The sequence below is a fragment of the Odontomachus brunneus genome, unplaced genomic scaffold, assembly GCF_010583005.1.
Source record: "Odontomachus brunneus isolate Ranch 3 - 2012 unplaced genomic scaffold, Obru_v1 Obru_scaffold_052, whole genome shotgun sequence".
Taxonomy (NCBI): domain Eukaryota; kingdom Metazoa; phylum Arthropoda; class Insecta; order Hymenoptera; family Formicidae; genus Odontomachus; species Odontomachus brunneus.
In genome coordinates this window covers 282913-296961 of record NW_022639502.1, presented here as the reverse complement: position 1 = coordinate 296961, position 14049 = coordinate 282913, and the positions used below count along the sequence as shown (strand labels likewise).

The following is a 14049-nucleotide window of genomic DNA, read 5'->3' as shown; positions in this document are numbered from 1 at the left end:
TTTTATTTAAAAATTCCCGGTACTTTCTGATCATAGGGTATATATATATGTGAGTGCGTGTGAGAAATTGGCCCAGCCGCCGTTGAGAATTCAATTCTCAAGCATTACGATTCGTTCGCCGGTCGCGCTTTATACGACGCTCGTCGCGAGACGATCGCCAAACGAATAATTATGGACGAAAATTATGAAAATATACACGCTCGTCAGAGTGAATTCCCGAACGGCTAATTTCATTGTTATTGTCCCCGTCAACAATTGCGATCTAGGCTACGAGTGATCGAGCGTGGATCACTACACGTCACAGCTGAAATTCTCTGGAAGAGAGGTTTTTGAACTCGTACTCGTGGAATTGCCGTGGGAGAGAGACCACGGTGTCATGGCGCGCGATAATTCTCGAGAGCGTAATTCTTGAGGGCAACGACGGGAATGTTCTTTTCCATTTTGCGTGTGACCCGTGTGGGTATATAAATATATATATATATGTATTTTTCTTTTTTTAACGTGGAAACGCGGGCGGAATTTCCGAGCTTGCAATACTTTTTTTTTTTTAGAAAAAAAGTTGTAAAATATTTGATTTGCGCGTTTCGAATTCATTCCCTTCGTTTCGGGGGCGATATTTACCTTCGTTGAACCGACAGTAATCCTATTGAAAAAATAATCAAGTGCCAAATTCGCGTGCGTGAAAGGGGCACGGCAGACGTACGTGTAACATCGCACTTGTTAGATTTAATAACGATAAAATTCAATAGCCACGAGGAATGGCATCTGCGGAATATTAAGCCTGACATGCTAGAGCACGAAACGATTATTAATTAACGTATAATTTTACGTGCAATAATACATGTATTTCCTCCTCCCTCTCACATTCTCTTCATCTTTTGATGCGCTATAAATATACGGTATGTAGTTACTTCCCGAAACATCGCGCGCGGTTAAATTATCAGAAATTAATATATCATAAAACGTGAATGTTTCATCGCGGTGTCCTACACCCAACTAAATTGATTCTGCTAACTTGATCGTTCAACTGGAAAAATCAATAGCACTTCACATGCTATGCAAAAATCTGTTGTTGAAATAATTGGATATTAAATAATTCTTACGCGAGTCACGTCCTTTAAGTCTCAATAAATATAAAATAATAGCAATTTTTAATATCAGAGGAGAGATAGTTTGTATGATGGTTACACCTCGAGATGTTTCATTGGTTCTTCAAATTCGACAGAACCTGCGGAGTCGATGTAAAACTGAAGATTTCCACTCGATTATATTCACCGTCTCCCTCCAATTCGGGAAGATCTTCGGCAATAAACGGACGTGGAATTTTCGACGGGACCATTAATCATAATAATATCTTTTTTGCGTATGTAACTACTTCGAAAATAATAACCCGCGATTAAACAATAATGCGCGCGCGACGGCCTCTCTCCGACGGCGCTGTAGGGAGCGCGGCTCTTGAAAATTTCACGGTATTTTCCACGCGGCGTACAAGTTCCCCGTGTTCTTCTCCGTGGTGCTCTTCGCGTTTTAGTCGCATGCATACACAACGCGTGCCGCGCTCGCCGATGCATGCATGTATGCGCGCACATCACCAGAGCGGCGCGGCCCCTTTGGCCATGAACAGTCCAGGGTACGTCGGTCCCTAGAATATCCACCTGGAATATCTTCTCTCACCCGCGCCTGGGCACGTTACGTGTCTCGCATGAGAAGAAGCGAGATGTACGCTTCTCGCGTTGCGACACAGAGGGTTGCGAGGGTGCAACCGAGAGAAGAGGAGAGAAAAAGAGAAAGAAAGGGAGGCACGGACGGTCGCGGTGCGCAAAGTCGCGCCGGAGGAAAGGGTCGGTCGAAGGACTTTACATTGCGTTTCCACGGACGAATAATTCACGAGATTCGATTCCTTTCCTATCTCTTCCCTATCTTCCCCTATCGCTCCGCCGACCGTCACGGTGCATCCGTGCCGTTCGTCCTTTCGCCGCGCTCGCACGTGCGCTCTCTCACTCCCATTTCGAAAAATGCGCGGAAAAATCAGGAGGGCGGACGCGCAATCTGCGAACCCGGCAAAAATCTTCTGTAAGATCGCCCTCCGAATAAGCGACATTTGGCCGAGAATAATTGATATGGTTTATTGGAGAAAATAGAGATCGAGACACAGAGGCGACATCATCGCGAGTAATAGTCGCGTCGCTGTTTATTTCACACGTGCATCTGCATCCCCTTTAATGGGCAAACAGTTCGACGTCTACTCGAGCCAACACCCGCATGGTTTCTCTTAGACGACTGTGTAAGCGGGTGCCCGCTTATCGTGGCCGCTCCGCGGGGAGTGTTTCCGGTGTTAACGGAAATATTTCGGCTATGTGTCGAGGGGAAGGAGAAAAAGTCGCCTCACACTTGGAGAACCGCCTCGTTCCCGAGATACAGCGGTGTTATTTCGATTCTCTCTTGTTTTTCTGCCGTTTTATTATCTCCCGGTCTACCCCTCGGCTCGCAAATAGTCGCGGTGCTCCGCGGTTTCCGTTTCATAAGACAGATACGCCGATAAACACCACCCTTTTGGCTACTGGATTATTCGAAATATTCGACGTTTACAATAGCTGGCACTATTGCAAACGGTTGCGTATTCATTGAACGAAGTTTATATTATTGTTAACCGACAACGTGAACGCGCGAATTAACTAATCGATACGCAAATTGTATTGTAGAAATGCCTGGTAGTCCGCAGCGAGCCGCTGAATCGCGAATCCACCCGTATCCATAATCTAAAATTTTGTTATACAGGAGTCGGGATTTAGGTATTCGACCGCTCCCTCTCTCTCTCTCTCTTTCTTTCCCCCTCGCTCTCTTGTGTACAGACAGAATTCGTTCAATGTAGACAACAAAAAAGGAACAACAGTCCTCTAAAATTTTGCAAATAATTGCGATAATTCTTTCCGCAGTAACGACATTAAAATTATTATTATTCGTAGCGACTTGGAACAAAACCCGTTGGGAAGAGGAAAATATCGCACTTCTGGCGGACGTGAAGTCATCTTGAGGGAATAAAAATCAAATAGCGTAGTTGTGTAACTATCTCGATTTCTATGCTTGCGCTAAAGTGGGATATCAATTTACGTTGAAAACCAACGGAAAATCTGGGTTTGGATTTGTAATGCGTAACGTCGGTTTTATGTTTTTGACGGGTATCGAGTGCAACTTAAACGGAAAGCAAAATAATGATAATGAGAATTTTATTCTGATTCGGATATATGAAGTCCCGTCATTTCGCGCGCATTAATCGATTAACCTTTCTCTCGTTAATGTCTCGATAATTACCACGACAGTTTTGCAAAACGGTAGAGGATTTTTCTATTCAGTTTAACGAGTTCTAATCTGTCCTCGAGCGGCCGGACGTCTAAATCCAGACATCTTGCATACCGTCGAGTCGAGTTTGGTTGTCCTTCGGCATTGCGAGCTTCGGGACGGTTTCTTTTCTATCTCGCCTATTAAGCCGACATAAACTAATTAAAATACCAATAACGACGACCGACCGGAAAAGTGAGAACGCTAATGCGAGCCGGGACTTCGTAGGAATGAACTCGATACAAGTAGCTGACGTAATCAGCATCGATGAAGGCGTGCAATTATAAATGCAAAATACGCAACGCAAACTAAGACAGAACACGAAAAACGAAGAAAGTCCGAACGTCTTGTATGTGTGAGACAGAAAGAGAGAGAGAGAGAGAGAGAGAGAGAGAGAGAGAGAGAGGGGAAAAGGAAGTACTTTTAAGTGGCAATTTTGCGGATATTTTATTTGACGAACGTACAGAGACGCGCGGGGGCTCAGGGGGAGTCGCGGCCGATGCGACGCAGCGAAATTATTCCGCGGGAAAAGGTACATCGAAAGTTAACCGCGGTCGCGAGGAACTTTTCGCCATATTAAATGATGCCACTGAAAAGGGAACTTGCCGTTGCCGGCTTACCCTGTGCTTTTTTAATGTCGGCCGGAAGATTAAATGTCTCATCGGGGGTTTCTCCTAGTCCGCAATTTTTAATAAACCAACAGCGTCTTATCCCGGTATGTACACCCGTGCTCTCTCGCTCACTCCATCTCTCAAGCGCAACTTCCTCATTTGCTCGCCGGATCGTAAGAAATGTTCCCCGTGCCGAGACATTTTTATTTGTCTTGCTTCTCCTCCTCCTTCCTCTCCGCCACTCCCCCCCATCCCCGCGCGTCCTCTTTCCTCTCACAACTTTGGACCGCACCCTCGACGAGGTCCCCTGTCCCCTTTGCGTATCACGTTGCGAATTCGACCGAAGATACGTGAGCTTTTTTCCAAGCCGTGCGGGACAACGGTGGATTTCTCTGCGTCATCGAGAATACAGGATCGAAGCCCGAAGGTGAACGAGAAGGCGAAAGACCGGGACGACGAAGGACAACGTTCTTATTTCGCGTAAAATGTGAAAAATTCAGCTCTCTCTGTATACACTCGAGTCGAAATTTTGATCCAATCTCTCGATATATTCAATTTAACACCTAAGGTAAGGAATACCCAATTGTTGATCCGTCTTAGTCATTGACACTCTAAGAGGGTCTGGTTTCTCTTACGACCAGTGCCGGTCGTTCACAGTTTTAGTTGTGAAGTGCTCTTTCAGAATCACCGAGCGCAGGCAAGAAGTCCAACTGCAATGCTCGTCGCATAAAAAACCAAGTTTTCCCCTAGAGTGTCAGTGACTAAGGGTTATCGCACATAAAATGGCATGGCTGCATGTGCATAGCATAAGACCGTCTCGACCAATAAGTGTGCTCCGCAAATCGATACGGCTATTTCACGTTAGACACTTATTGATCGAAACGATCTTATACTAGATGCATATGCAGCTATGCCATTTTGTGTGTGACGATCTTAAGGGAATCTCAATAATTGAATGTTTTACTTAGTTTAATGTTCTGGAGCTTTTATATATATCAACTTCTTTTGATTCTATTCAGCTTAACTTTGCCCAGAAGTCTACTGCAAACCTTTTCAAGCCTACTCGAGTAGCGTTTCATGCGTTTTCTGCCATTTAAAAGCGTTAAGTGAGAGTGCTTCAGTTTTCATGTGTATTACACACACACACACCCACACACACAATGATTCTTCAGAATATGCAGATGTTGAAAAACTCAGGTCAAAAATAGAGCTAACATTTCAATTCGGGTACACACGTGCAAAGTAATATTCGCGATGACTGAAACATCTTTGGGCAGACACAGTACGCGTAGCAAGAATCGACACGCACAAGTGCCAATTTAATTCTTCATAAGATTAGTATTTTTTGTCTTTATAAGAAACGTATATATATTTTCGTATATGTGTGTGTGTGTGTGACACACAGACTCATTCAATAATAAAACCCAAGACATCTACCTTCAGCAGAGTGTGTTTAAAAATACTGTATTATTCATTAAATCTGATTCATTGGGAACTTAAGAAGCGAACGGGAATGAATTTATTTTCTGTCGCTCGCGCGCAACCGAGAAAGAAACAATTCTGGAAAGTTAAACGCTTTGTTTATACGTTTTATTAAATGCTTTGTTTATACACAGTAACAACGGCGATTTCGTGTCTCGATTTTTCTTCAATTCTTCGCACACAACACGAAATTAAATCGATTCGCTATTGTCGTTATCGCGAACGACACTTTGGAATAATTAAAGGATACCGAGTGGAGTGCCATTAACACACCCGGCGAATGCCGTTGTAGTTACGTCGTCGTCGTCGTCGTCGAGACGCAAACGGCGCATCCGCGCTACCTTGGGAAAACGCGTTTTTAAAGTCGTTTCATTTAAGAACAAGTACGCGAGCACGATACAATGGACTATGACACGTAATGCGCGTCCCGATAGTCTCCTCCGCGGGATAATCATGTGCATGGGAGCACTTTAGCGTGCACTACTGTCGGAGAAGCGCGAGCTTCAAATGGTTATGACACATGTGCACGAACAGCATTATATATTTTCTCGTCGGCCGTGACGCGTTCCCGTGGCAAAGTAGAAAAACATGTAGCAGCGTCGTGTGACAATCGTTTTAACGGAGCATAATTTCGGATCGACGTGTCGTGTGACATTCGTGCACGCCGAGTGTTCTTGCTAAGTCGACTGTCGTGTCGCCAATTTTCCCAAGAACCGTGGTCGACTGTCGTGTCGCCAATTTTCTCAAGAACCGTGGAACCGCGCAGGAGGGACTCGATAGACAATTTTACTATTATACTTTCCAAAGGAAAGTATAATTTCCTCTTTAATGGGATTAATTCCTTCTTATATGTGTCAAATCGTCAAGAAGATTCTTTTCAAAGGGAAAATATGATAATATTTAAGAAAAAAATAATAATAAATAATGATAAAAATGATAAAAATAATGATAAATATGATAATAAAAAATATGATAATAAAAAATAATGATAAATATGATAATAAAAAATATGATAATATCCAAGAAAAAAAAACAACTCTAGTTGCACGATGCCAATTCCTGCAACTCCATATTTTAAATCTTTACCGAAAAAATTTTCTTCTAATGGAATAAAATATCGAAATTTTAGTCCTGCTTTCGACCTGAATTTTCTTCCAACGTCTGTATATTCTGAAGGATCACAGTGTATGTTTGATACACACAGAAACTGAAATCCTACTTAACGTCTCTAAATGATAGAAAATGCATATGTAGCAAGTGGCAGGAAATGCTTGTAGCACTTTCTACCAGCAAATTCGAAAGAGAACGCAAAGTTAGTAGGTCAAATATAGAATCAAAAGAAGTTGATATAAAGATTTTTCTCAATCGGAAATCTACCAGATATTATTCTAACTTTTTTCTTCTTGTAAGAAAGGAATATATTTACTCGAAGAATGGTCTCTTACTAGAAAAAATTTTTATCAAGAACAAGACTTTTGCTGTAAATAAAAGGTGAAATGTCTTCAACTTTAAGAATATTGTGCTTGGAATATTTTTTTATCCCGAAATCCTTGGCAGAATCCTCTGACATCTTAGCAGAGGATTCTGCCAAGTGTGAGATTATATTATTTCGGTTGTATATCATCTTAATTTTCGCGATTTTCACGTAATGTCCCAACATCACTCGATCCCGCCGGCAGATCGCTGATTGATGTTGACTCGCCTGAAATCCCGGATGGAGTGTCGTGAAATCGAACGGATGTAGCATCATGATCGACGCGTTGTCGGCCATCATTTCATTCCGGATGGAGCGTATATCGAGCCGCGGGTCTCGATTTTCAACGCACGAAAACGCTGCGAACGTCGGCGAAAATTGAGCGCACACCTGTCCGACCACGCGCGACCTTACTACAGTCCATATCCCGGAATCTGACGGAATAATCTCGCCGTTTGGCGGTCATAGCGAAGGAGACGACAGTGGCGACAGTGACAAACGGGGCGGGTAGCAATTCGCGTTATCAAGACAGTGGGGAAACGCGATGACGCGCGCGAGTATTTCGCGATACAGCAGAACGCGAAACGCCATTGTATCCGCGTTAGCGATGCGGAATCGGGGAAAATGCCGTTACGTGCGTAATTAGCGGCGCAAATCGGCCTCGCTTGCGCGTGTTGTTTCTCTCTCTCTCTCCTCCCCCTCTTCCTCTCTCTCTACTCTATTTTACTCTGTGCGTCGCATTCGCGCGGAACGCGCGAAAAGCACAACCGGGCGCGCTCGCGTTTGCAAAGTAAGCGCATTCGGTGGCGAGATTTAGCGGCCCGGTGTCACTCGTTAACAATCACCCGGGATTTGCGCGCGCTCATCGATGATCCATTTGACCCGCGGCGGATTATCGCATGTCCCGCGGCCGCGCTTTCAGCGTCAACGTAATGCGCGCATAATGAACGCGTGCAACGCGGAGGAAGATTGATTTGACGGATGTGATGACTTACGTAGTGTGCGCGATGCCGATTTTATTAAAAGCACGCGCGCGCGCACGCGTGCGAGTGGAAATCCGAGTCATGCGTATCCGACTTGTGCGCGGAGCTCTCGAGAGTGAGCGCAGACGCACTCAGTCCGCACGAAAATGCTCCTGCATTATGGTTAATGTCGTTTTAACGTGCTTTCATACACGCGTGTGTACGCGTACATACACGCGCACACACACGCGCGCGCACACGTGTGCACTTTGCGCGGCGGTCATTTGTCGTCAGCGCGTTGAAGTGTATTCTTCATAATATCACGCTCGTTAATGGTAGCCATTAGTGTTGTTATCTGTCCTGTGCGAAATATCGCCCGAGGTGATTCCCGTTGCGCGAACAAAATATCGCGAGTATAGGATCGCGGGAGTGCGCGAGGCGCGCCTTCGCGTCGGGCAGGACCGCGACACGATTAGTGGGATTAATAAAATGCATTTTCCCTTAATACACGTTATCTGTCGAGAAGTAGGACGCGTTTCAGAACACCGGGCGGTTAGCTCGCCCGCTCGCTCGAACCGCAGCGAGCCGAGGCATTAAGCAGATAAGTCGTATCGACTCGGCGATTTTCTCGTTATGATTATTCCATAATCCATAATTTATACGTGCAGCCGTCGCCGATCCGTCCGCTTCGTTTGTGCGCAGCGATTCTGAACGACGTCGACAAGGTTCGCGCATTACTCAGCGAGGTAATTTATTGTCGACGTGATAGTGACGAATGTAATATACAGATTCTATAACGGGCGAAGTATATACGTATAACGTCGCGACGGCGGCAGCCGATTAATCGCGTTCGCAAACCGCGCAGTCCTGGTACCGGTTCTAGTTTTCGCATCGCGCGCGCGCGACCGGCGGGATTCCGTGAAAAATTCCTGGAAACATTCCGCGAGGTAGACGGACCGAATTGTTCGTTTCGCGAAGAAAGCTCCCGCGACTTGGAGAAATTGCATTTCGATCGGCCAATCCGGCCGCGACGCGCCGCGCGCTACCTGAGAGTTCTCTACCCGCGACGGAAAGAATAACGGCGGCGCTGGGCGAATGGCGGCGCCGAGAGGTCGCGACCTCGAACTCCCGTATTAACCGTCGTCGCACCACAAAAGCGCACGTCTCGCCGGACTTCGGCGTGTACTCTGCGCCGCGGAAAGGACGCCGTGCGTGGCGAAAACTAGCTTCGTTCCGCTCGGCAAACTAGTTTCGCGAGAACGCCGGCAAGCGAATGCATATTGTTGCGCTTAATAACTTCTGCATAATTCACGGACGAGACGTTGCTGTCGATGGCGCGGAAACGTAGCCGTAGCCGTGCTCGTCGCTCGCCCCCGCCGCCCTCCGACTGGGCTGGGTCGAGGGTCGAGGGTCGAGCCGAATATCGTGCCGGGCGTGTAAACCATTCTCTCTCTCTTCCTCCCTTCTCTCTCTCTCTCTCTCTCTCTCTCTCTCTCTCTCTCTCTCTCTCTCTCTCTCTCTCTCTCTCTCTCTCTCTCTCTCTCTCTCTCTCTCTCTCTCTCTCTCTCTCTCTCTCTCTCTCTCTCTCTCTCTCTCTCTCTCTCTCTCTCTCTCTCTCTCTCTCTCTCTCTCTCTCTCTCTCTCTCTCTCTCTCTCTCTCTCTCTCTCTCTCTCTCTCTCTCTCTCTTTCTCTCTCTCTCTCTCTCTCTCTCTCTCTCTCTCTCTCTCGCGAAAGCTTGAAAGTCGCGCTTTCGCGGACGCGCGACAACGTAACGCCCGGCCGTAAATTAACTTCAACCGCGGTTTCGAGATCGCGAGTTTGTAATTCGAGTTACGGAACGCTTTGCATTTTAACTACGGGCCGCTCGTAGCACCGAGCTGCTATCGTGGGTGAGGACAACGACGACGACTCTCGACCGCGATTGTCTCCCAGCAGGAGTGTATTTTGGTGTCTTGCCGATGGAACTTGGTCCACGCTCCCTTCTATTCTCTCACGACTTCGTCTCTTGCGGCGAGAACATCATTGTCACGCTTAGAAAATTTTAATTAACGCGAAACGCCCGAATATTACGTGCCACGCTCGTGTTTGACGATTTTTTGAACTTGTATGGTCTCATTAATGCGCTCCACGTGTGAATAATTCTACGTGTGGATACTTCATTAAATATCAACTCAGAATTTCTCTACTCCAGTGGAAAACTAGATTTAATTGTTACGTATAACGGCGCCAAATCATTTCGTGCTCTACGTTTATGCATTAAAACTTGTAAGGGGAGTCTAACCTTTCTCGCTGCCAGACAAGGTATGTGTATTCTGACCTCACATGAGATAATAATTCTTTCAAAAGCGCAGCTCTTGATTTTCGTATGAACGAAATTTCTATTTTGTTTCATATATTATTTCATTTCAAACGACCAAAGTCGGCTGGAGCAGTTTCTCCATATAATTTATTCGCAAAACAAATGGAATAAGGTTGCTTCTCGAAATTATGATCCGTATAGAAATCATTCCTGCATAGAAATTTCTCTATATTTTCTTAATTGCAGTACTAATCAGCATACTGACATCTAATTAAAATGCCCAAATTTGCATCAGAATCGGTTATCCCATTATGATATATTTTAAAAATATGAAAATAAAAATAAAAAACGTCAAGAAATAAACTATTTTTTAAGACAGTCTGAGCACTTTAAAATAATCTGGGAAGTCGATATGTTTTATTCAATTCTACTATAAAACGGAGATCAGGAAAAAATATTGGAAAAACTTTGCGTTTCCCCAATTGGAATCGCATGTTTGAAACATTATACTTTGGCCCAGAACTCATAATTGCTTTGGGAAATCGGGCTGAATCCCAATTGGATCCCAAGAAATTTTCTATGTAGGTCTCCGGCAAGCGAAATCTATTGTCTCGCAGTTTGCAGCGGAATGTTCGAATTCGATTCGAGCGGTGTCGTTTGACACGCGCTGACGATATAAAATGGATAAAAATAGCTTTGACTCACAGGTGACGATCAGGTGAGCGCTGGCACGGATCGGCTTGATTCGCAGGTAACGTGCGACCTGGCACTCGTACTCGCCGTCGTCGGTCAAGGACGCGTCGGTGATCCTCAGATTGTAAACTCCGGAGTTCGGATCGCCGATCAGCTTCAGCCTTGGATGGCCTACGATTTCGCCGTCTGTAATTAGCGTCAAACATCGAGATCATTAGCGCGAGCATGGTTGCGCGCTACACCACTCGATCGACCGGATCGGTCGAGGTTCCTCAGCTCGCGGTTAAGAGCATTGTAATTTATGAGCGGATACGCACAACTAATATCTCGGCTTTAATTTTAGCTCCGTTTATTACGCGAACACGCGCGCGCTTATTCGGTCGGTATGCGAGCACTCTCGGCGAACGATGCGATTACGATAGCCGGAAGTCGGCGGGATCGGAGCTAATTAACCGCTCCCTCCCCTTTCCCCTCTACCGCTGTCGATAGCGCGAGCCCCATTCTTTTTTACAGCCCGGCTTAAATAATAAATCCACACCGCTCGTCCTTAGGCGAGATCGTAAAAGTCCTTTTACGCCAAGTATCCAGACGAGAGGCCGGCCAGTGAATCTCGAAACTTTCTGTTCCCCGGCGTTATCGGTGTTAAAGTTTCTTGTGCACGCGCACAGCCGCGTCGCTAAATATTAAACCTCGAAATTTATGCCCCGGAAATTACTAGCGATCCGTTCGGTTATCCCTCACGTTCGCGGCTCTATTTGTCTACGATTCGAAAGTTGTCGAGATATGCCCAGTTTTGTCTGAGAGAACGTTTCTAACGAAAACTGATTGGCTTGTTTTCAGATTTTCTCGTGGTTTCGTGTACTTATTCTTGGGTCGAGATTGTTGCGCTTGTTTACTTCCCCGTTGCCTCAGGAAAAACGGTATTTACAGCACCGAAAAATCGTATAGCTCGCGCGATATAAATACCTGCAAACTCGAGATGCGAAATTTAATAAAGGCTGTTGCATGTTGCGTGTAATTGTAATATAATGCAATAATGTAAATCCACCCGTCGATCGGATAGGAAACAACAAAATAGCACGCGCGGCTCTCGATTAGCGCGTTAATGTGTTCACCGAAAATTGGTATGTAAACCAATTCGAGGTAACGCGAAAACGTAACTTCCTATTGAAAGTACAAACAGCTTTTGTTACGCGCGGTTTTAATTAGTGGATTTAGAACCGGACGATTTTCGAGGTAGCGTTAATTGCACAAATTTCTAATTACACTATCTTCACCCAATTTAACGCATTGGTTTCAACAATAACAGATACGTGTCTCTTTTTTTGTTCCCTTGTTATTGTTAATATATATGGATAATATTTTCGTAAAAAGAAAAATGTAATTTGCGTCATATTATCTATCTGTTCCTCTGGTTACCATCACATATTTCTAACTTGATCAATAAATCTGGTCGATTTGTCGATTCTATTGAACTATGAACTGAATGAATAGAAGGTAATAATAGACAGTAAAGTGTAATTTGCGTCATATTATCTATCTGTTCCTCTGATTACCATCACATATTTCTAACTTGATCAATAAATCTGGTCGATTTGTCGATTCTATTGAACTATGAACTGAATGAATAGAAGGTAATAATAGACAGTAAAGTGTAATTTGCGTCATATTATCTATCTGTTCCTCTGATTACCATCACATATTTCTAACTTGATCAATAAATCTGGTCGATTTGTCGATTCTATTATGAACTGAATGAATAGAAGGTAATAATAGACAGTAATAAGAAATCTTCGAAGAAGATAATAAGAAAGTGACAGGCTAATATTAAACTTAATAATTTCAAGACTATTATAGTTAATTTGAAACTTAATAGAAACGTATTAAATTTTTTGAAACTTATTCCATGTGAGATACTCGGATATGCATAGAGTTAGATTTGACTTTCTTCCTTGAACTATATAATATATGTCACTAATCGCAATTCAGCTGAACAATTCACATCAAACTCTAAATTCAAATCTCAATATATTATCGGGGGGAAATTTTCAAGTAACAATTATTAATACGGGCCACAGACGCCGATTCAACATGTCGATTTCAACACACCGATTGTATGTAACGAAGAGATTACTTATTAATAATGTACTCACGATACATCCCGATGATCGCCCATCACTGTTTTCAACACTCCCGATACTCATTTCCGCGCGAGATTCATTTTCGACGGGCAAAAGACGCGACGTAAAACGCGCAGCCATGTCGATCGATATGTCAACGGCGGCTGGTCGGCGTGAAAAGATTGAAATCCAAAATGGTCGCACAGGGCGTACGCCATAAACATAGTAAGAATATAGAGCATACCTTCTCTACTTGACAGTAAAGATCAAGTAGAAAAGGTTAGAAAGCAGATGCCGTGTAGCTTTCTCCCTCTAACTAGGAAAGATGAGAGAAAAAGATATACGGCATCTATATTCCGTCTCTTTCTACTTAATTTTTAGATGTCACGTTTTATACTCGATCTGCTATGTCTATAACGTACGCCGACTATCAGAGCCACGATGTGAACTGCGTCGCGGTTCGACGCGTTCTGTGCGGTACACTCGTGGTCTGAAAGGTTTGTGCATCGATTTTTTGTAGATTTCGGAACGCGTCCTAACTTCAGGAGACAGACAACCACTGCTTGACACGCCAGCGCCATATACCGGCATATACCGTATATGTCATCCTTCTGCTCTCGTAATAAGTGGCGGCGCTGGCATGTCAAGCAGTGGTTGTCTCTCTCCTGAAGTTAGGACGCGTTCCGAAATCTACAAAACATCCGGTGCACAAACCTTTCAAACCACGAGTGTACACCCATGGACATAGTATACATGGACTCCGAATGCCTTATGTTCTGTCGTCTGATAGAGTGAAGCCAACATCTAGAAAGAGAGCGAGAATAGAGGGGCTATAGTTTTCTTCCTATTTTGTCACTTTTTTGTTGCGCATACATCCATTTCTCGTTTCCATAATATTATAAAGCGCAACAACATCCCGACTAGACTGGCAAGTAAAAGTCTTAAATCTTATTGCACAAAATCTTTGTGCAGAAAGAGACAGAAAACAGAGAAGTTTTATACATTAGTTTCTCTTTTCTAACTGTAAAATCTGTACTAATAATAACTGTAAACTAATAATAATAACTG

General features: G+C 44.3%; 1 protein-coding gene across 9 annotated transcripts in view; it reads right to left on the bottom strand.

The window, feature by feature from the left end:
• The window catches only part of LOC116845494 (nephrin), a 338079-nt gene that overhangs the window by 84964 nt on the left and 239066 nt on the right, over window positions 1–14049 (bottom strand). For 7 of the 9 annotated variants that reach the window (XM_032818245.1, XM_032818244.1, XM_032818256.1 and 4 more), the window contains exon 3: window positions 10874–11047. In XM_032818245.1, the coding sequence (XP_032674136.1) occupies window positions 10874–11047 (174 nt within the window). Of the gene's footprint in view, window positions 1–10873; window positions 11048–13014; window positions 13432–14049 lie in introns of those variants that run through there. The other 2 variants (XM_032818248.1, XM_032818247.1) reach the window with 2 other exon arrangements.